This window comes from Leuciscus leuciscus (genome assembly GCF_965113295.1).
Source record: "Leuciscus leuciscus genome assembly, chromosome: 12".
Lineage (NCBI taxonomy): Eukaryota > Metazoa > Chordata > Actinopteri > Cypriniformes > Leuciscidae > Leuciscus > Leuciscus leuciscus.
Window position 1 is genome coordinate 17,662,698 of NC_138736.1, and position 24,610 is coordinate 17,687,307.

At 38.6% G+C, this 24,610-nt stretch overlaps 1 protein-coding gene and 1 long non-coding RNA gene across 2 annotated transcripts in view; one reads left to right on the forward strand and one right to left on the reverse strand.

Annotated features, from left to right (window-relative positions):
- The window catches only part of arid1ab (AT-rich interactive domain 1Ab), an 87,902-nt gene that overhangs the window by 38,686 nt on the left and 24,606 nt on the right, over positions 1 to 24,610 (forward strand). The window contains exons 3-4 of the mRNA XM_082186679.1: positions 2,369 to 2,953; positions 3,100 to 3,216. Coding sequence (XP_082042805.1) covers positions 2,369 to 2,953; positions 3,100 to 3,216 — 702 coding nt within the window. The remainder of the gene's footprint in view (positions 1 to 2,368; positions 2,954 to 3,099; positions 3,217 to 24,610) is intronic.
- LOC309511615 lies at positions 18,818 to 22,863 on the reverse strand. Its single transcript, XR_014210726.1, has 2 exons — positions 22,058 to 22,863; positions 18,818 to 21,995 (listed from the first exon to the last, which is right to left on the reverse strand). It is a non-coding gene; the product is annotated as an uncharacterized lncRNA (long non-coding RNA).

Genomic DNA, 24,610 nt, shown 5'->3' on the forward strand with positions numbered 1-24,610 from the left:
AGACTGCGACTAAAAATATTAATTTGCGAGTGATATTTTTGCTGAGGTCGACACTGGCGACTATATAAATGTACATTTTATGATTTAAAAATGTTATCTTTTTACCTGCTGTTCTGTGATGAGTAGCCCATCACATCTTTTGTCTTGTTGACGTAGCCTAATAAAATGAGACAACGTGCAGCAAAGTTGCAATAAAAAATAAAATAAAAAGAGCGCCAAAATTCGCTCGGGGACAGCAAGGATCATCTTTCCGTGTCAGAAACGTGCGTCAAAACAAAAAATATCAGGCTATTTCAAAGAACTTTTGCCAGCATGTGAGAGAGAAAACGACGGAGATGTAAGTGCAGGAATACGTACAACAGATAAACATGTCAGATGTGTGGACGCGAACTAATCGTTAACAATTCTAGTTTTTAATTGATACTGAATTGTATTCTTATTCTCAATATTGTTTAATCTTTGCGGTTTTCTGTTATTGCCTGAACTTCACATTATTTGTCACGCAGCCATCCATAATCGCAGTAAGATTAGCAGTTTTGCACCTACCTTTCAGCTCTCAAATTCTGTCAATTTTATCACGAAATACAAGCAATAAATGTAGTTTTGGCGCTCTTTATGTGGCCTGACAGATCGCTCAATCAGCATTTCGACCTTGGAAAGTCAAAGACCTTGTATAAAACAGCTTGAGAACAATCATGTCACGTAACGTCAAATTTACCTCAGGCTCAGAAAAGCCATTCAATGCTCATACACTTGTTAGTCAGCTAGAAAAATAACTATAGAAAGGGGCATTTTACAATATGATCACATAATCCTCATATTTTTACTTAACCTGTTGTCTACATGAGAAAGAATGATAGGAGCTAAAAATGAAATTCAACAATGTCCGTATAATTTCTTATAAAGAGCTGTCTTTCACCAAATTTACCTCTCAGATACTAATGAAGAAAAAAAAACGTTTAGAGGATGCATTAGGAGGCCGCCAAACTATACTCATTGGCCAAGTGATGCTGACATTATTATGGTGACTGGCTCAGTTTCTGTGTAAAGAACAATTCTTTGTAACTATATGTAGTTCTCAAGTTGGAAAATAAATTCAGTTCCTACTTTAAGTGAATCTTAGTTCCCAGGACATCCACAAGATGGATGAAAACGCTGATGCTTTAAAAGATCATGACAAACACATGACAATTAAAAAAAATATTTTTTTTTTTTTTGTGGCACTTAAAAATAATAATTTGGTGCTTATTTATTTTGTTCCCTTATATGAGCCAATGACTCTATAATTGAGATTTTTTTTTTTTTTTTTTTTGTGTGTGTGTGTCTGGAGCCCAGTAATTATATTTGGATTAATTACATTTAATTATTTTCATGTTATAACCTGTAACTGAGAATGAGTAATGTTATGAATTCATAGTTTTTTTTTTTTTTTTTTTTTTTTTTTGCTTTTATTTTTGAATGGTACTAATAATTTGCTCTAGGGATTATTGTTGTGGTTGTTATTATTGTTGTTATTATTATTATTATATTTTCATTGGAAGCTTTAAGTAGCTGGTGAATGTTTATTTGTAGCAAGTCTGCTGTTTTGCAGGTTGCAGACTGCCCCTGCACAGACTTGTTTGCAGACACACAGTCCACCCTACCACTCATCTGTTTCAGTTTTATTTACGGGTTATGCTGGCTCTAAATTGAGTGTCAGTTGACCCCTCTCACTGAATGTAAACAGTGTCCTACCGGGTAACTTTTTCAAGCAGTTCCTTGGGCTAAACTTTCCTCCCTGCCTTCTCCTCACTCCCTTCTGCTGCTATCGTCTGGCTGTTTGCCCACATGCCCATGAGAAAAGCTTGAGTGAAAAGCACTTCAATCAGAAGTTTTGAAATCACAGAATAAAAAAAAAATGGCATGATTTAATAATGAAAATGATAATAGTGAAAATATTTATTATAATAACACAATACACTGTTGTGATTGTCTCTGGTATGTATGCAGTACTTCAATTTAGTCTGCTTAAACTCAGCCTCTCCACAATTGACTGCAAGCTCAGGTTCACTTTTGAGTGCAACGCCTACATCTCTAATCCAATCAACTTAAATGTACGTCACAATACAGAATAAATTATCTTTTGCTATAGTTAGTTCATTGCAATTTGGTTGTTTGTCATAAGAGAATATATTAGTCTTGTTAAAATAGAATTGATAGTTTGTGAAGACCTGCTCAAGTGTGCGTGCCTGGTGATCAAGAATTAAAATGCATACGGACAGTTACAGATGGTCACAGATATATCATGTCCCTAGTTTATAGTTTTACGTTGCAAAATTGATGTTTGCTTGCTAATTGGAGTACTTGGTTCTTATTGTGTTCTCTTTAGATGAGCTATGGACAGCATGGCCCAGGTAGTTATGGTCAGAACCAAGGTGGCTACTATGGACAACAAGGCCCTTCACCTCACGGAGGCCCCCAGCAGTCTCCATACCCCCAACAGCCCTCCACTGCTCCAGGCTCTCAGCCCCCTTATTCCCAGCAATCCCCTGGTCCTCCCCATGGCCAGAGTGGGCCCTCTTACGGGCAACCTCAGGGCCCCCATGGTCCCCCTCAGGGCCAACCTCCATATTCCCAGACTCCACAGTCACAGTCAGGACAGCCTTCCTACCCCCAGTCCCAGGGTCCCCCTCAGTCACAGGGTCCTTCTCAGGGCCAGCAAGGGTCTCAGTCGCAGCCTGGATACTCTCAACCACCCTCCGGTCCGGTTCAGCCTCCTCAGCAGCAGGGACCTTCACAACAGCAGCAGCAGGGCCCACCACAATCACAGCCGCCCAGCTCAGTGCCACCTCAGTCATCCCAGCAACCTTCAGGACAGGGTCAGCCCTCACCTTACTCCCAGACCCCTCCGCTGCAGACTCAACAACAACAACAGCAGCAGTCGCCCTTCCAGCGCTTTCCTCCACCACCTCAGGTAAAAACAAAAATAAATCTGACAGGTTATAACAGTGTCCAAATACTTGGAGGTGCTTCGATGAACGCTATCCTTACTCAAGTGCTGAGTTTGTTGCCCTTCTACAAAATGATTCTACATTTTGTCGTCATCACTTTGTTCCTCAGGAGCTTTCTCAAGACTCCTTCAGCTCTCAATCTTCAGCTCCTTCCTCCAATCAGCCCATGGTGTCTGGTAAGAGTGGTCCAGAGGAGACCATGCAGGGACGACCTTCCAGTCTGCCTGTGAGTACCACGAATGTTTCAAACCAGAGTAACGTAATGCCGTGCTAGCTTTCAAACAGTTTAAAGTGCTTAAGAGGTAAGCTCTCTTGCATCAAGTCTATGCAACTGCTTTGGTTACTCATCAGAAAATTTTTAGTTTATTTACCACTGCTAGCTTATGCTTTTGTGCCTTAATGTATACAGACTTGTTCAAAATGTCTTTGTCTTTGGGATAGTGATTGGCTGGAAGACAGTAGTCATAGCCAGTATTATACAGGGATCGGAAGGGATCAGCTCCGTGGCTATAAGGTAGTTTACGTGGTAACTGGCATTGAACCTTTAATCAAGATTTGTGAGTTGTGAGGCCTGTGGTAAATATTGTACAATGTGTTCCTAAGTCATGGGTGTCCTGTCCTGCTCCAGAAGGGCCACCATCCTGCGCAGTTTAGCTCCAGTCCTAATTAAACACACCTGAACCAGCTAATCAAGGTCTTTAGGATTACTTAAACCCTCCAGGCAAGTGCATTGATTCAGAGCAGGTTGGAGCTAAACTATGCAAGACATTTGCCTTCCAGGAGTAGAATTGGACACTCCTGCCCTAAGTGCATCAGAATCGTGAAATTACCTGATGTTTTGGATTTCAACTGGGGTCAACTGCACTTAAGCAGCATATAGCATAAGCACTGCCTGCTAGACCACATCTCTGATATACTTGTTACTTTTGGATGGGTAGAAATTCTGAAAGTCTATGCTGCTAAATTTTCTGGTGGTGTTCTGTACAGCCTTGCATGAAAACGATTGCAGCAGGGCTCGGCAATAAGGACTGCCCGATGGCCTGGGGCCATTGTGAAAGATGCTCGGGACAGTTGACGGAATTGCCCCGATCAGGCCAGTGCTGCGTCATTAAGAAAGTTAATTTTTTGCATGTGTTTTTAAATCGTCAATTTAAACGTTCAATCGATTTGAAGCTATTCAATCACAAAAAGATGCGAAAGAGAACTCGATCCAGTACTTGCGTGCTGTTTTCTGTGCACGCACACATAGAGAGCCTGACAGCTTTCGGTGTGGTTGCCAGAGTACGGAATGGAGTTCTCTTTCGCATTGTCTTGTGCTTGCACGGAAAAATACACACACAACAAAAGTATGTCAAAATCCTGGCGAGTATTCTCGTGAACAGCCTTTAACAACGTCTTAACGTTAAACGGGTGAGAAACTAAACGCATGCATTGGCTCTTAAAGTGACAGCAATAGAAAAAGACAAAAAGAAAATCACTCTCATCTTGACTAAACTTTTATGGCTTTAACATGTTAATCTATATTTGATTTATACAGTTAAGTCTGTGCAGTGTTATTTTACGTTTGTTTGATTTTTCTGTTTCTGTAGTTAATACTTAATACTTAGAATACTACTGTGAGACCTACCTGAAAAACTTTAAGCACTGTTTAATTTGTATCTTTTGTTCTTTTGTATATTTATTTTTGCTGTTGCCTGTATTTTTTTTTCTTTTCTTATTTTCTTATTGACTATTCACTCGTCTTCAATATTGTTTCAAGTTTATTGTAGTTTTTGCTGTGGTATCGAAATTGAAATGGAAAATTGTGACATTTCACTGGTATCAAATTTGGGTGGGTTATTTATTAGAATGTTACATGGGTCAAAACAACTTTTTTTTCTTTCTTTTTTTTTCTTATTATTATTTTTTGTTGTTGTTGATGGGATGGGGCAAGTGAATATTTTGGCAGGGCAAGTAAAATTGGAACCTCTGGCCCAAAAGGGCAAATAGAAGAAATCCTTAGCATTGTGCCTTGTGCATCATTCTTTGAATGAACTTTTTAGTTTTGCAACTGAGTGTTATTGTGTGATCTTGATTTGTCTAATTTACCCAGCATAAACCTTTTATCATGCTACATGTTGGTTACTAGGTTTACTTACAGTCCAAGATAAGCGTGGACGCTAAAAGTCGGCTATGCAAGATTAGTTGCTTTTGGAAATCAGGTCAGCAAAAACCTGGAGGTTTGCACTTCACTGTCACTGTGAAAAAACATGCAGGATATGGCGCGTGCGTGTGTTTGCATATAAGGTTAGCAGATTACAAATAGCTTATTCAGAGCAACAGTGTGTCCAAAATGTTCAAATAAGCTGAGAATTAATGAGAGTGAGAGAAAGTGTCTTATGGAGAGCTGGCAAATGATTGGAGCTCGAGGGCTTGAGAAGGTAAAAGGGGGGATGAGTGAGTGAGAGAGAGAAATGAGATCATTTCCTATTTGCCAGTGGGGGATGCCCTCAGGATGTGATCTCCTCTTTATTTATTTATTTATTTATTTATTTATTTATATTTCTCTTACATAGCCAGTGACTGAGATTGGCCGAGATTTTATTCAATCCAAGGAATCCCCATGGTTGCCTGCAGGAAAGGCAATAATGTAGCCCTCGATTGACCCCTTCTACCATCAACATCTCCCTCATGCTCTGCTCTCACGGTAGATTAGCCCCTATTGCTTACTTTAGCCTGGCTGACACCAAAGGTAAAACCCCTCCAAATCACTACCTGACCTGCATGGGAGTTATCCAGCTGTGTAACAAAACTACTAGAAGCTTAATGGTACTGCTATGCTGAGAACAGATACTGGGCATATGCGTATTGTTACTGGGTTTATTTGTTTTAGCATCTTCATTTTCCACTCCTTGTAGTCTAAAAGTCTTTAGCCCTAATACATAAATATAGTGCTTCCACCTCCTGGAATTATTCGACTTTTAAGATCTTTTAGATTAAGTCTTCATTTGTTGGTTTTTGAGGACTGATTTCATGAACGTTAATGTGGATTAAAGCTGCCAACTGCTGAGACATTTCAGAGAGTGAATAGGGACCAGTTTAACTGGTTCAGCTGGTTTCCTGACAGTTGTTGCTTCATACTGCAACGAATGAACAAGTCTAGCAACTGTGCACTTTGTCAGCTCTCTGTGAACTGTTTGTTCTCATGCATGTTTTGCCGTCTTCACTGAAGGATATTTACAACATTCTTTAACGTTTGATTTAGTTGTGGCTGCTGTAGCTGAATTTCTAAAGCCATTTCTTTGTGTAAATCAGTGAAATCATTGCACACTGTTCAAAGAATAAAAAAGTTTGTCCTTCTTAATCTTTTAAAAAATGCATCTCGCTCCACCTATTAAAAAAAAATCTGTTTCGGCTGATGTCACTGAGGCCACACACATAAACGTGAAACGTGAGTATAAGGCTACTGATTTTAGTATTGCTGTTCTAAAATCTTGCTAATGGTTAAAACAGTAACTTCTCTAACCTTCAAAACACTCAACCATGGTGAATGAAGATATATTCTGTTGCCTGGCTTATCATGTGCTGTTGGTTAGCCCTGTCCACAGTAAAGACTCATTAGATCAAAACCTGTCAGGTTGCGCAGTATTTTTGCTTTTAAAGGGTTATTTTAATTAGATTAGAGTTGGATTGTTAAAGTGTTTAGATTAATTAATTGAAATGCTTTTAAATCATCCTGTGCCCCCTCATGGATGTTTGCTGAGGCCCCTATTGGGCCCTGGTTGAGAACCACCATGTTAAAGGGATGTTAGTACATTTTTATTAAACCAGTACAGCGCACAACCACAGTTCACTGTGCCTTATATAACCTAGTGCACTGATGCTTTTAAAAGTTTTTATGCTGTAAATAAGTGTGAAGCCACATTCAGTGATTGGCAATTATATTGACAACAAAAAACATTGGACTTGTAGGTTTATGCTGGCAAGATTCTACCTTCAGACAGCTTTTTCATGAGCTTGCATTTGTCTTAGTTAATACCCATTTGGCATATTCCTCTGTAGACGCACTCTGGTTTACCATAATGTCTCAGTCATATGTATGCTGATACGTGCCAAGATCGAGAAAGACAGAAAGCTGGAGCTGATCAGATACTGGGGAGAATCTGAATCCAAAAAAACTGATTCCCCAGATTGTGTCTTCATAGGCAGAAAGACTGGGCATCTTTTGCTGTGATCCTGATTAATTAGTTTTGAATTATGTTTTTTCTTTTTCATTTCCCAAATTAATCTCAATGCAGTGTGGTTCATATCAGTCGAGGATCAAATCAAATCCTCTTCCATTTGGTTGATGATAATGGTGTTTATGTCCGCATATGAGTGAGAGAGATCTGGCGGGGGGAGATTTCCAATAGCTTGGGATTTCAATGTGGGATGCCCTGGAAGTGATATATCCTTTTTGTGTGTGAGAGAACATGAACACTTCCTTCAGTCTTTTCTAATCTCCTCCAGTTCCTTTCTGATGGGCTTTTGTGCTCCTTCCTCAAAGTGCGGCTAATCCGAAGCAGTATCCGCCTCCTCTCTGTACTTCTAAACTCTGCCGTGACTTCAGGGGTCTGTCACCCTCGGCCCCTTGTTTCCCCCGCTGCTTTTATATATCACACACTCCTTTCTAAGGCAATATCCTCAGTGTCCTGTAAGTGCTCACTTTGAATCGTCCCTTAAACTTTATCTATGATCTTCTTGCAGGATCTTATTCTGAGATGCATAATAAGTAAATGTGCTCAGGCCTGGAGGGGAAGGTCACATGCTTGTCACATGCTCGTTCGTTTTTTCCCTCTTCCTCCCAGTGGAAAGGTTTTATGGAGTAGTAATTCTGACTCACAGGGGCACAGCCCGTTGGGAACGTGAGAGGGACGCGAAGAGAAAATTGGGGTGGAATACCGTGAGATGACAATAAAACTCCTCAGTAAGGCCTGGTATCGGCCACTAGTTCATGATTTTATATTGTTGGATGCCCATCAATCATGTGCAACTGGGCAACACTCTTGCAATGCACATTTTAATCCAGTGTTTGCAGATGTGGATTAGAAGTAATAACAGGTTCTTATTCTGAACTAGTTCCTTAAAAAAAAAGAAAAAAAAAAGAAGTTGAATTATGTAGGAAACACTGCTAGGAATGAAAGCAAATAGATATTAAGTGGAGAAAGAGGGCGTCAGGATGGATTGAGGCAGGAAATTGATAATGAAAAAAGAAATGGAAGTAAATGGAGGAAAAGTGTATTGGAAAGAGAGAGCAAGCAAGTTTCACACAGGAACCCCAATGGCTGACATCATTTTAAGACCACCCGCATTTTCCCCAGCACTCCCACCCTGACAGACCACGAGTGCTCCAGTACTGTCAGATGTCTGCGGCTCTTTCCATCCATCTTTCCAATCTTTCTGTCCTGTTCCTTTTCACTTAGTTTCCCATCTAATAGTTTTGTCTTTGTTGCAGTTCCCTTTTTTTTTTTTTCGCTCTTTGTTGTGCTGTCTGTTTGCAGACTGGTGTATTTATGGCCATCTTTTTACTCATTATTTTGATTTTTTTGTATTCTGTAGCTTTTATATTTATTAATAACATTTGCTAAAGCAAGCCTAGTAACTATTACTCTTGCTCATGCTTAGGGGTAGTGATTTCAACAATCGTTGCTCAACCCTCCACTGTTTGAGGTATGAACATGAATGATGCCTCATAAATTGTGTCTTGAGAAGGGGAGTGATGGTAATTTTCCAAATAATCAGATATAAGATTTTTGCCCGGTGGAGATTAAAGGAATGTTATGGAAGCCAGTTTCCACTACGAAATAAAAAAATTAAGTAATAAAGAAATTTTAATATCACAATTGTAACTTTATTTCTCCATATTCTGAGTTTATATCTTGTAATATTTTGTTAATATCTTGCAGTTCTGACATTTGTATATATATTAGGGATGGGGCCGATCCGATCCAGTATCGGTATCGGGACCGATACCAGTGTAATTCACGTATCTGATCTTCCCGATCCAACCTGCGGAGATATCCGATATCCATGAGCCATGTCTGCGCTTTAACGTTGTCTGCTGAAATGACTCCAAAAGTGATTCCCGCCGGCTAGTCTTCTAGCTGGCTGCAAACTGAGGAATGGATTTCCTGAACGGGGGCGCGGCTCAATGAGACACACCCCCGCTCAGGAAATTCATTCCGCAGTTTGCGGCTAGCCAACATGACCGCTGTGTGGAAATACTTCACACTGGAAACACCGCAGAGCAAGACAGCAAAATGCAATGTTTGCAAAGCCATAATTCAGGGCTCTTTGAAGCTCCCTCGCGTCATACAACACAACGAACGCAATCAAATATTTAAAGCACCACGTTACTGTGTTCACACCAAACGCGAATAAGCGCGTCAAATTCGCGTCTACCGCGTGTAGTTGGACGCTTGAATATTTTGAATCCATTCGCGCACGTAAAAAACAGAAGTTTGAAGCGAAATCCGCTTGTCTGTTTGCAAGATGCTGATGTTGATCGAGCATTCATCGAGAGAGTTACTGCATCGGAGCGAGGATCACCCTTCAGATAGTGTGTGTGTGTGTAAGATGTTTACACTTGCACTTTTCTTATATTTCAAGACTCAAGTATTTGACATTTTGGGAATGTAATAAATATTGATATGACAATCAATTTGAAACCCTTACAGTTGCATATTTGTTTTCAGAATGAGGTTTTTCTTGTTAACAGGATTTCCTGTTTTTCTGACTTCCTTTTCTGACCTTATACTTACCTCAAGTTGCCTTTTGGGACATACATGCATACATACGTACATATCATACTTGCCTATTGAGAGGAGTTTATTTCAGCATCATATAAAATAAACAATAATGATAATAATAATATTAAAGCAAACACAGCTCTGGTTTCGGAATAGTATCGTATCGGCCGATATACAAATTCAGGTATCGGGATCGGGAGTGAAAAAATGTGGATCGGTGCATCCCCCCCCCAAAAACAAAACAAAAAAATATACACACACACACACACACACCTGTATGTGGTATCACATTGGCACTCTCGCAATGTGGTGGCGTTTTGCACTTTGACATGCATTACTGCAGTGTTTATCACTGGACACCAGATTGAAGTATTTAACTTTAAAATGTTACAAATGTTCTAATGGGAAACAGACATTTTCTCTTGACAGACTGATGAACTAGATTACATTGTAATTAGTTTATAAGTCTATAATTCTGCTGCAGTCTCTTTTTAACTTTTGCTCTCTGTGTGATCTGAATGTTGTTCAGAAGGCAGCGGTTCAGCGTAGATCTCTGCCTGTTCTGCGCGGCTGTGCCTTTGCAGTATTCAGAGTCTGGGGCGTGTTTCCTGTTGCTATTCTTGGTCTTCCTGTGTGCGCGTGGCTTATTCATGTTCATGGGCTTCAGGTTGCTCTTGTTCATGCGCTCTCTGTTGCACAGTTTGTCCCTCATCCTGTGTGTTAGCTTAATTAACAGAATCAAGCACGATGCAAGAAAAGCTGCTGTATTAGATTGCATGTCATGCTTTTCCAAGAGATAAAAAAAAAGGATTTGTGTATCAAATACATTTCACTTGTATTTTTGTCTTTTCGTGTTCTCCCTCCCTTCGTTGTCTGTCTCTCGCACTCTTGTTCACACACCCACTCTTAGCCCTCCAGCCCCCCCCCCCCCCCCTCTCTCTCTCTCTCTCTCTCTCTCTCTCTCTCTCTCTCTCTCTCTCTCTCTCTCTCTCTCTCTCTCTCTCTCTCTCTCTCAGCGCTTCTGCTCGGCTGACGGCAGCACAAAGGCCGTGTCTCACTGCAGCACTCTCTCTCTTTCAGTCTACTGCCTCTCCCATTATTTCTATTTTTCCTCATCTTTCCTCTTCCATACTTTTCTGAATTGCATCAATCCATTGTTTTTATTTTGTTTTGTTTTTTGTAGATTTACAGATGGGGTTTAGAATTAATAACTGGTTCTTAGTCAGAATCAGAACTAGTTCCTTTTTTTTTTTTTTTAAACCCACTGTCATCCATAATATTCATGATGTTCAGTTTCATTAGTGGTTCTTAAGTGTCAGCCTCCATCCTCAGGGCTGGGTGGTATGGCGATATGTACCGTGTGGTGGTAGAAATGTCAACGGGAAGATTCTGTTATACTGGTTACCTTTTTATATCTTTGGTGTGATTTAATTCAAGCGGCAAGCAGAAAACTATAGTGTTGATACAGATGGATGATTATAATGAAAGTGCGTTTTCATGTAGGGATGTGCTGCTTTAAGTAACAATTGTAGTGCTGTATTACTATTGGAATTTTACTGGTTTGCACATTTATTTTTGTAAACTACTTAATGTGGCTTATGCAATTTTATTTCTAAAGGTCTACTGAATTAAGCCTGTTTTAACTTGTAATGCTGGATGCACCCATTCACAATATGCTCCTGGTCGCATTAATGAAAATTTGCTGGCAAAAAAGGTGCATTGTCTATTGTCATTAGTTTAGCGATGTATGAAGCACCATTCATACCGAAGTCACTTTGAAACCAGCCAGCTTTCTGTTGGTCAACACAGTGAATCTTTGTGACCAACTGAACCTGTTGCCAAATCTGTGTGGGGACATATTTTGGCATAACTCAATTCACGATTGTGTGGATTCCTATTGAAATGGCTGAATTTTTTTTTGCTGAATAGTAAATGTTACCGCACTTATTTATTTATATTGCAAATAATTAGTGTTGCACGATTAATCATATCGCAATCGCGATGTCAAGCCTATGCGATTATATGACACAAAATGCTACGATTGTTATGAAATTAATAAATGCATGTGTGGACATGACAACCCATTCTCTCTGAGAGCTGTTTGCCCATTTTCTACACCTCTAATAAAAAGAAGACCAGACAGTTTCAGTTTAGGCAGTGGCACGTGTGGCGAGTAGGGTCACATCATGACTTTCCGGTGTGCAGCGCGGAGAACAGGTGAAGATGGATGCCGAGCAGACGGAGACTGAACTGGTGTCCAGAAAAAAATTCTACCTCTGTTATATGTCGATATTTTGGCGATAAGATAACCGACACTGAGCAGAGAGAGCAGGACTGCCAACTCTCGTTCAGCGTGAGACTCAAGCAATTGACACTTTTCACACGCTCACCCCACACATACATTTTCTAACGCAGAGAAAATTCGCGAAGCAAAGAGGACACTGACACCGACAGACTAGACAGAGCAGGTTACTTTTGACATGAAACTAATTCTCAGCTTTCAGATTCTGTCAATTTTATTACGAAATTCAAACAATAATTTGGCGCTTGTAAATGTGACGTGACAGTCAGATCGTGGTCGTGAACCGAACATCTCTTACTCTTTACTAGTTAATAGTAAATAAACACAAATGAACAATAGGTGTGTTGAAAGATACAGTACAACTTACCAAAATGTTTATGCCTCTCATATCGATCAATCTGTGTTTTTCAACCGCGGAAAGAGGTTGATAAAACAACTGGAGAACAATGTCACACAACGTTACTTTTACCTCTGGAAAGCCATTTGATAGCACGTTAGTTGGCCAGACAAATTATATATAGTGTATTTTGCTAAATATGTGCACTATATTAAATATTTATTATATTTGTACTTGTATCATTAAAATATTGTAACGTAGTTATTATAGCCTAGTAAAAAACACATTATATTTAATTTGAGTAATTTTTAACCTTTAATAATAATACCAGCTGACAGGGCTCTCTGTATGTTTACAGCATTAGGTGAGTGTTTTTCTTGAAAAAAATGTACATGTATCTACTCTCGCTAATATTTATCCAAATGAATCGATATTGAATTAAGATCGGAATCAAATCACAAGATTTGAATTGAAATCGTGAAATTTGTCAAGCAATAATAAAAACAGTAGCCTACCAGTCATTGTACCATGTAAACATTGTAACATGTTGTCACTAAACTTAACAAATGTCTGTTTAGTTACCAAATGTTTTGACAATCACAATACACATCCTGCTTAAATGTCTCTGTTTGTCTGGACAGAATGTTCAAACTATCTTATTTTCAGAATGTTCAAACTATCTTATTTTTCACATATATTTCATTTCTTATGTATTGTTCTATTTATTTTATACTATTGTACTATTTAGACTAACAAGTTTGCAGTAATTCAAAGATGTCATCATTTCATTTTGTAAAAAAAAATATTTTAATTTGAAAACAGTGCATTTAGTTGTTGTTGCTTATTTGAGTTGAGAAACACACATTTTAGCATTATCACTAATCTGTGTACATTTTCGTTGAGATCAGGCAAGTTGACTCATGAAACCATTTGTTTATTATATCGCAATCGCATATCGCAATATTGGCCTCAACAATCGCAATATGACATTTTCCCCAAATCGTGAAGCCCTACAAATAATCTTATCAACATCCAAATAAAAAAGAGAAAATAATCAAATGAGATGAAGTACATTTGTGACCCCGCCTGTGAAAACCCAGCTAAAGTAAAAAAAAATTGTGATTCACTGTTTTCTACATAAAATCATCCTACATAATGTAAAGAACATTCTGTGAAAATATAACCTTGATATCTTTAATATTGACTGAGACCATCATCAGAAAATCATAAGAACTTGATTAACTAAGTCAGTTCACTGTTAATATTTGTATAACTTTATTAGTAAAATGAAATATCAGTAGAAAATGTCATTTAATATTCATATATATATTAATTAATATATAAAACATCGATAGAAAATCTCAATCTCTTTCTGGGGTGTTTTGTAACATTTGAAGTAAATCTGGGACAAAAAATAAATCAAATTATTATTATTATTATTAATAATTACTAGGCTAGATTAAAAATCCCAATTGTTCTTTTCAGAGCGAGTAACACATTGAGAGATTTTTTTTTCGTGGCTTATACGAACCAAAAATACATGTACAGAATACAAACGAAGGATAATTACTATTATCCTCCAGAAAGTAATCCTCTATAAGACCGATTATGTCATAATTTGGGGCATTTCCACCGAAATGTATAGCATACAAACTGTTTAAACAATCAGCTATCTTCTGTTCCTCGCTCTTCGTGTGCCGCCATTTCAGATAGGGAGTTAATCATCCCAATGCATCGGCATCCAACAACCGAATTGTTTCGACACGTAGCAGGCATAAAATGTCCTTAAAATAAGATGGTTATCTTGGTAGAATATGGAGTTACAAAACAAATAAGCTGTTCCTGAAATTTCGGTGATGACACGAAGAAATCCACACAGAAATCGGAACCCGGCTTAAGTTGCAATTTTCTTGCCTTTCCCGAGACTGACCTGATTGTTGCTCGTCTGGATTGATATTAAGGTCTGTTTGCTCTCTCTAATTGTAGAAAATATGTTTCTGAACCAAATGATACAAGAATCAGGAGGTGTTTCTGTGCCGAAAGTAAACCAGAGATGATTAAAATCAATGTTTAGGAAGGCAACTTTTTTTGGGCGCTAAATATTAAAAGGTAGTGTCAATAAAATCATTAATTTCAGTTGATATCATACATCTCAAAGCCCATTGTATAATCTATCATTTAGGTGGGGTCACATTTTATTTGTAAAGTATTTATTTGCCTGAAAGATACTCGGGTTTTGTATTGAAAAATGTCCTACATAAATAACTGTATTATACAGATATAAATTTGAAACTGTGATATGATTTGAAATATATGAAAATGCAGACGAAACATCGCACTAAAATACTAGAAAGCCGTACTTATATGGCAGTATTTCCTACACTACTTTTCAGGCATGTTTGTTCTTTTTCATATACATAGGCCCGGTTTCACAGACAGGGTTTAGATTAAGGCCTTAGTTCAATTAAGACATTTAAGTAGCTTTTTTAAATGTGCCTTAGAAAAACATTACTGGTGTTCATCTTGAGACAAAACAATTGCTCTAGTATATTTTAAGATATGTCAGTGCATGTTGCTTTCAGTTAAAAAAGATCAAAGATGCATTTTAGTCTGGGACTAGGCTTAAGCCTAGTCTGTGAAACCAGGATATGTTAATGTAAACCAGGTTAATGTATTTTGTTCTTAAAATCTTACAAATACTTAATGATTTTGGGTCTGTAACAATTCCTTAAGTGGATTTGGTACCAGAATCCCATTAAGTTGCTTACGATTCCTATCCTTATTTGCAAATCTCAGTTCTCTCGTCTCTTATTCTCGGCCTACAGCTCCAGCAGTTTTTCCGTGCTGTATCCGCATCTCCGGCCCTTTGCTCTGCTCGGCTCTGACTCTGGGGCCGCTCTTCTGTGGGAGGGGCGTTGCTCTGGAGAAGAGGCAGACAGGCTGTTTTTTTCCTCTGTCAGACACCCAGCCCCCCAGTATCCACCTCTCCTCCCTTCTCTCTCCCTCTGTTTTCACCCAGACTGGGCGGCTGCCTCCCTTACAGAAGCATCTGTGGTTCCCGCTACTATTGTGACCCACACAATAGACCCCCTAATGCACTCATACAGAGAACCCCTCCCCAACGAGAGAGAGAGAGATGGATTAGTCCAGATGCTTGTGAATAGATGTTTTTATTTGCAGATCTGACGGTGGTGCCCATATGATGTGGTTACGTTTGGCTTACAAAATTGTTCAGTGTGTCACTAAAGGATATTTTTACTTGTGGAAACCCTTAGTTGTTACAGTAATCTGAACATATTTTATATGGTACAGTTATTAACCAAAAATTTAGGATAAATACCTAAAGACATCAAGAGTATTCATCAGACTTTGGCTCTATCTGAAAGCTTAAAAATGCTGCCTTCAGATGATGCATCAAGGCATGTCCGAATACAAAGTTAGCTTCACTTCCTGTCTCCTGAGATACCTTCATCTGATCAATTTTTGAAGGCAGCATAGATGTGTCCTTCGCTTCCTTTGATATCACACAATCCTGTGCTTTCCATTCTGAAACAGTTGAGCTAATAAACAAAGATGGCATCTGAAAGTTACGGTTGGTGGTCACTTTGTGTGTAAATGTAAATTTTTGACAACGTTTTTCACTTTTGATGTAATTTCTAGCTAGAAATGACTATTGTACTAATTAAATATTCTCTTGGTTTTCACCAAAGCTCTCTATTTTGCTGTAGATCATTAAACTGTTACGTTGCCTCAGAAGTCTGCCTGAAATCAGTTTCGTATGATACCTTCATGTGCAAACGCTGCCTGCAAAGTCATTGTCTGATAGGGCAGCGAGGCAACAACTCAACTGCCTACGTTTTTGGACGCAGCCCTTGGCTCTATGGCTCCAGCTTTGATTGGTTTACTGGTAAATCCAATCACAGACATTCAATCACCCTTAGAGAGAGTGACCATGGCATATAGCGCAACAGTCAGGTTCCGGAAAAATCCTATTCATTTTCCCTAGGGAAAAATTGAGTTGTAGTGATTAATGTGTAAGAGGTTTCAAGACATGCCAGGAGCTCTGAGGTTAAGTGATGATATACGTTTCCGTAAAAGCCGATAGTCAGTGTGATTTTAACTCGCTTGTACTACGTCATCATCAACCGTCATAGTTCAATTTCAGTACTCGAACACAAGTACAGTGGACTCATGAAAGTACCTGAATGTGTTCTGGATATCGAGTATGCATCAAATGCAGACTTGAGAGAATCGAACCGTTACAAATACCAGAAGAGGCGTGGCAGTCGAAGTACGGAAGCCTGTAAGCTTTAAACTTCTCGTTCTCTCTTAAGAGATTCCCCCCCGTTGCAAGCTCGCAAATATGTGACGGCTCGGGAAAGTAAACATTTGTCCGTTTGTTTTGCTTAATTTTAATAAAGTGATAACCTAAAGAAAGCCTGCAGTATTTTTGTTTGCATATTAAGAAGAATCTTAACATTGACCAAACATAGGTAACCCATAGGCTACTCATTTTCATAAATACATGCGGTAAAGTAAAAAAGATATCAAAATATATAAAAGCAATGTCTATAATAATATGAAAGAAATGTTTTAATAGGTTATGACACTTGTTTGTGATTGTAGTATTTATTGTGATTAGGGTCGTGTACCGAAACCTTATACCGATACCTATATCACCGGTATGTACCGGACCGAATCAGAACACAGATTTCAGTGCATCATTTCGGTGCCACTTAAATGCCTGAGCTGTCGAGGTGGCGGCAAGGGACTGTCTTTGAGCGAGTCGTTAAACCGTTCATTCAACCAACACGTTCAACAACGCAGATTCATTCAAAGATTAATGTAATGAAACAAGGTGTTGAAATTATTTTACCTTTGAGCGCCACTTTACAAGGCTTGGCTGAGCAGCAATGCACTGCATGGTCAACACTGAAACTGATGCTTCACTTCATAGAGACCAATGGCATTGATTTAATGAATTTTTCAGCACTGACGCCATTCATGGGAAATACCCTTAAACGTTAAAAGGATGATACGACTAAGATTTTGCTCTCCGTGGACATGGCAAACTTATTTTTTTATTTTTTATGAATACCGTATATGACTTGACCGGAAGGACAGACGCAGGTAATCACACGCGCTAAGTCGATCTCTCTCGTTCACTGTCTGTTTAGGCTTGTTAAGTGCAAATCCATGGAGCCCCTGTACAAATCACCATGATAAACAGTCTTGTTATCATTATTTATTTATTTAACATTCAATACACATCCACGAAGTGCAAAACAAGGGCATAGCCTAAAAAAAAACTTGAATATCGTGGTTGCATGCATTCCTCTACTAATGCCTATTATTAGTACTGTAACTTATTTAGTGTTAAATTATTGTAGTTGGATTAGGTGGCTTAGGTTTTATTGTGAATTTGTTGTTTTTTGGTATTTCTTATTTGTATGCTTTACACTTTTAATATATTGTAAAAAAAACCAAAAAAAAACAACAACGTTCTTTAATGTTATTCATTGTCATTTTGTGGCTCTTAAGTATCAGTTCAGTTACCGTTTAGGCGCTGGTACTGTTTTAAAAGTATTTGGCACCGGTATCGTAAAAAAAATAAGTAAAAATAAAATAAACGGTACCCAACCCTATTTATGATATGCTGGGACGGTCAGTTGAGCAACAAGATCGCAGCACATCTCAATTCTCACAAAGATCGCATCCTTCCAAGTTTGCCTAGCAAGACTGGTCTCAACGAGAACACAAGTCCGTTCTTAGAATTGAGAAACAACCCCAGTATAGAACTCCATTACCCATAATATTCAAAAGAGATCCACCAATCAGAGAAACAAAATTAGCAGTCTTTACTAGCAAACTTATTTTGTGACTTGATGTGTTTTTTTATTACTTAAATTCATTTCACAATGATTGAAATTCAGTAACAAATATAAACAGATGTGCCAAAACAGGCTTAATTTATTTTTATTTATCCAAGAGCAATTTTGCGCCTGCACTGTTCATGGTGACTTTCAGTCCGGGCCAGCACTCCAGAGGGGATTAGGGGGCGTTCACATGGGACGCAGTGCCAAGACCCCTGGGGTCTTGAAGTGTTTTTTATAGAATGCATGATTTAACAAGAGTATTTATAACTTGGCACAAGATGCTGAAACAATGAGATGCAATGCAACAGCCAGTTTATTTGTTGAGTATTTGAGACGAGAAAATTGCCCTTGGAAAGATCCGTAGTTTAGGGTGACGTGAGGATATGACCATGGAGTGTGAAGTGTGAGTTATCAGCTATTAGCAAAGCTCAATAAATGAAACCAAATCGCTTATTTTCTTCTTAATGTCTTTCTGAGCTAGTGCAACTTGTCATTCTTTACAATGTGAGTGGAAGGGCTGCACAATAAAAAAATTGAAAAAATTGATATATGGCTCCTTTTTAATTAAATATACTCACTGCACGTTTTGAAGGACAGCACTGTAGCCACAAGCAGCTCATGATCTGATGTTTTCAGTATCTCAGATTATATATCTTTATTATATAGGGCTGCAACAACTAATCGATAAAATCGATAATGAAAATCATCGACACTGCATGGAAAACTTCCGCCAGTCGCTTCAAATTACAGCACTGAGTAATGCATTTCTATGGACAAAATGTATCTAAAAACAGAGCGAGCTGCTGCGGGAATGGTACGTGATCCAAGCTGCCCAAAACATGAGAATTCTTAATTTTAATCTTCAAACTAATGCATTTAGCGTAATGTTTAACATGGCTTGCCCTGTCAGGTGCTTTGACAGATGCATGTGCTGTTTAATGTTTGATGTTTCCTCAGCGCAAAACTTTTATTTTACGGTTATATTCTTATCTGTAAGTGTTACAAATTCACACGAGTATTTCCATTTTGCATGAAGGTTCGTCTTGACAGTCTGCGTTAAACAGACAAGGACATATTAGAGAGGGAGACAATTAATATTCAGTGCAAAAAATGTTCATCCCGCTGAAATATCTGTTGTTGGGCGTTAAATTTAGGTTTAAAAGTCAACATGTAATTCAAGTATTTTATGAGAGTAGTAACTGTAAAGAGATAACAGCATGTAATTGAATATAAATATAAGGATAAAGAAATGACAGTAACAGGTTACTGTGTCCAGAGTGAATGTGTGTGTTGCTGCAGAACATTCCTCTTATCTGTTAACAGTTTTTTTTTTAGTTTTTTTATTATCTTTATTTTTAAACTGTCTTTTTGCTTTATTGCTCTTTTGCATATGCATATATATATTTATTTCACTATATGTTTTCATAACATTCAGTTGGCACGTTTGTTTGAAGGACAGCATTGGGCAGGATGTGTAGTAGTTGTTTTGTCGTCAAAAGAAAAAGAAAATCGGGCCTTTTTCATCCGATCAACCGAAAAAATAATTGGCCAACTAATCGATTATCAAAATAACCTTTAGTTTCAGCACTATTATTATATAAAATAACCTTATAATAATATTATTATTATTATTATTATTAGTAGTAGTAGTAGTAGTAGTAGTAGTAGTAGTAGTATCTAACTTGATGCAATTTTATTTATATATTAGTAATCACAAAGGCAAAATTGTGATAAAAAAAAAAAAAAGAGTCCTGTTTTGCAGGACATTACGTTTTAAATAGCTAACTTTCCCCAAATTGCACAGCCCTGGTGAGTGGTGCTTGCCCATGCAGACGTCACAGCCACAATGGTTGCCAGTGCATTGCTAGACGTTTGCTAGTGTGGTGTGGGTGGTTGCTAGGCTGTTCTGTAGTTTTTAGGCGCTCGCTTACTGACAAGTCAAAATAGCCCACCTATAAATCTGTATGGTATTCTCGTCTCTAGCTATCCATTGAACTTCTCAAGCCATATCTAAAGCCTGATCACATCCTTTGTGCACATCCCTAACCCTAATATGAGCAATAGTAGCAGTGATGCTTGCCTTCGTGAGAGGAGTATCTGTGTATGTGCTGAGAGTGAGGCAGTAATGGCCGCTGGTGGAGGCAGGGCCCTCTCTCTTTCTCTCTCTCTCTCTCTCTCTCTCTCTATCTCCCCGTCACTTTCACAATCAGTGGGCTGGTAGCGCCCCCTCATGGCTGACATCTGCACAGACACAGCACACTGTACTTGGGTCCTCCTTCACTTGGGTAGTAGAGATGTTTGTACTGTTCAGATTTGGTGTGAGCAGCAAAAATGTGTGTATTGATAATCTACAATTAATCTGCTGTATGTGTGCGTGCGCACGTCCGTCTTGGTGTATTTGGGTTTGCTTTAGCTTGACGTCTTTGAGATGCGTTGCTCATCCAGATACTGTGATGCTGTGAATGCCTGTGTGTGTGTGTGTGAATGCACTGTGACCTCAGCACCAGAGAATGGGAGCGGAGGGGGAGGGGGTGCTCTACTTTGCACTAATGTGTCAAGCACGTGGAGACAGTTGCTATGGCAACCTCACAGATGTAGCTGCGCGTGTGTTTTTTTTTTCTTTTCTTTTTTTTCTGTCCCTGTCTCCTCCCTCCCTCTCTGCCTTTCCTCATTCTACTGTTTTGGCAACAGATGAATGGGCATATATATATATATGTGTGTGTGTGAGTGTGAACAGGAAAAGGCGAGGGAGTGGATAGCATCCTGAGCCAGCAAGGGTCAGACAGAGTCTGTAGGTGCGTCCCAGTTTGTGTACTTATGCACTATTCTGTGCCGTTTTGTAGTAAATGGTGCACACACTGAAAATCACAAAAAGAACAAGTGAATTTTAAATACCCGGATGATGTACTCATTTAACCGAAAAGGTGTTGAACGTTGAACTTTTACTCAACTGTTGCAGAATTCCTTGCATTAAGACTCCAATTCTGGATGACAAAATAATCATATACAATTTATACACTAGGCAGTTGAGTAGGCCTACATGGGGCATAGTACAAGTGCAAAGCGTAGAGTGTGTCATTTGGGACACAACTTGTGACTGCATTCTATACTGTACATCCGTCTGCACGTTGTCTTACCTCTGACAGGATTTTCCTTCACCTCATTGTGACTGGAGTAAATAAAACCTCACAAACAGCATTGGCCACAATGTATTTCTGTTCAGTTAGTATACTTGAGTTTTTCAACTATTGTGTCTGTGAAACTACGTGGCTGCCTTACATCACAACTCACTGGCCTGTTTTAAGATAAAAATATATTTAGATTATATTTAGAGTACAGTCCTTTGCTTATGAAAATCTTATTGCGACAAACCGATGTGTTTTAAACAAATTGCATTTTCTTTGTTTTGATTTGATAGACTAGTCAGGCTGGTTATTGACAAATTTCTAGATATTGAGCAATATTGATTTTTATTTTATTTTTAAATAACCAATACCGATTATTTGCATGTTTATGTGCCTGATAACCGATATAGAACCAATATTTATTTTACTTGTTTTTGACAATCATAGCAACAACACTGAACTGAATAAACTGTTTTACTTAACACTTTTTTTCTCAATTACTCAATACTGTAATTTCACTCCCTCCTTGCATACAAAACACTTCATCAATAAATAGTTGCAATAGTTGTAAATGGTGCACTGTCACTAAAGTGTTTTCCTAAAACTTTGATCAGGTAAACAAACTGGTAACAAATAAAGCATGTAAAAATAATTCTTAACAAATAAAAAAAAAAGAAGCATAAAACATTTTAAACTGCCTGAAAAGGTGTATTCCAGCTTTGAGATGCACATATTTTGAATTGGTTTTGAAACCCAGCCAGAGTGTGAACAGTAGGAGAGGCAAGCAGAGGTGAAGGCTGGAGGGTCAGTCTGTGAATTTATGCTACAGTATGATGTATTGCTGTGTTCAGACAGTGTAACATGTTGCTCAATGCTGCTCTCATGCCCTGAACTGAGCTGCTACTCTTGACCTCTGTGTCATCAGGAGAGCCCAGTCTGACCTCTCGTGACTCCCTGACATTTAGAGATCACGGGGTCAGACAAGTTCATGTGACTCTCCTGTCAGGACAGAAGGGGTTAAGAAACCCTCAGCCATCAGTCAGATGACTGGTCTTGTGATAGCAGAGTGTGCCTGTGTGAAGCCACAGTAAAAGAGTGAGTGTGATAGAACGGGCTGGCTTTGAAGAGGATTGGATGTTTCAGTTTTTCCCAGTTTGTTTGAACTTGAGATTAAATATTAAAGACACAATAATCTAGCATTTTAGCTCTTAAATTTAAAAGATAACTTACAGTAACAATACAGTGCTGGTTGAAAATTGGCAATGTCTGTAATATATGTAAATGAACAGGTTACATGCACCCAGATATATTTGTTGACAATGGTCTGGACTGTTGCTGAATAGGTGCTATGTAATCATTGGAGATCAAACACAGATTTTGGGCTGTTTGAGTATTGCTAATAATGGATTTATGCATGGTAAATGTATTAAATCATGCTGAAATTATGATATATTGATAGCTGAATGCATTATCAAACTAGTTAAAATTATTAGGCTAATAAACTCAAGTCCTTGGACATCTTCAGAGTTCTGTGGTTTCGGATCCTGTGTGTGCTTAATATATAGGAAAACATACATATAAATGTGACATCAGTCCCATGATGCTTCATAAAAAGTCTTGTGTTTTTCATCCGTTGCACTTTCCACATTCATTTAATTGATCAAAGAGTTCTGTGAAGACAAACTCGTGTCTGAGCTAAATTAATTTGTAACAGTTCTTTGGTAAATTGCAGAAGTTTCCTTGATGTGATTTGTTATTTGGTTTAGTTTTTTTACACACACACACACACACACACACGCACACGCACACGCACACACACACACACAGTTTCTGTCCTCAGGGTCTCCATTAATTAATGCCTTCTCTTTGGGATCAGTGATACACTCTTGGGTAATAAACACCTTCCTCATGGGTCACATACAAAGGAATCTCCTAGTAGACGCACACATGCCAACATTAACACACATCCACAGAGGATTGTTTCCTGTTAGGAGAGCAGACCTGGGTCATACAAACTCTTTCCATGGATGCAGTAAGCGTGTGTGTGGCAGTTAAAACAGGAGCCTGAATCAGCGTTCTCCTCCTGTCTCTCCCTCTAGGGTTCCTCCAGCAGGTCACGGCCCAAAAATAGCAGCGGGCGCCGTTTCAAGTGCAAAACCGCCGACTTTGGGGCCGCAGCCAGTCTGCGAGTGTGAGATTTCTATGGGAATACTTGGCTAAGCTCCAGTCGGGCTCTTGAGTGTGTGTGTGTGTGTTTTTCTCGTTCCACTCCCACTTTTTTTCCCTTTCCCTCTCTGATCTGACTGGCAGATGAGCTTGCAAATTTTCACTGAACACATGCGCTCCACGTGACGACAGTTTAGTGTGTAAATATTCCCACACACACAAACTCCTCCGCTGGGAGGCTTTATGACTGACTGCCAGATTGATTTCAGCATCACACCCCATATGAACTCACTGCTCATTTTGCTCAGGCTTGCTTTCAGGCAGCCAGTGTTTTGTAATGGGCGAAACCATCAATAATCAAAGACACATGGTAGCACCAAATATCCATGTTTATTTCATGTATATTGAGCGAACATTTTCATATCTAATAGTTTTGTTTTAGTTTTTTTACAAAAATTTGTATACTTGTCATGTTGTATTTGTTATGCACCATTTGTGTAAATGTCGCTGCAACTAGATTTATTTTTGAGAAACTGTGAAGTGTTTGCCTGTCCAAAACTTTGACGCAACAATGCTAGTTTGTTGTTGGTGCTATCCAGATCGTTGTTATTAGGGACTGGTCAGGATGTTTTGAGTAGCCAATTCGTTACTCCTTACGTTGTTATAAACCCATAAGACTTCTGTTCATCTAAAGAACACAAATGAAGACATTAATATTGTCTCATTGTTTGTGTTCATTCATTGAAAGTTCAGGCAACCAAAAAGCTTTAATGCATCAAAAATAGGGCTGCACGATTATTGTATTTGTCCTATTGTTTTTACTTTGCCCCTTTGTTCTTATTTTTAATAACTGATCGTCCATCCCTAGTTTCAGGGGTTTGCTTACCTGGGTGTTCTTGATATTAAGTTTTCCGCTTGATATAATTTTATATTGCCAAGTTGAAGAGAGTCATTGGTATTTAAATAGGTATTTTGTTTTGTTTACATTGATGTTAAAATGACATGGTCAGATTTTTGACGACTTATGTTTTGCAGAAGTTTCAGAAG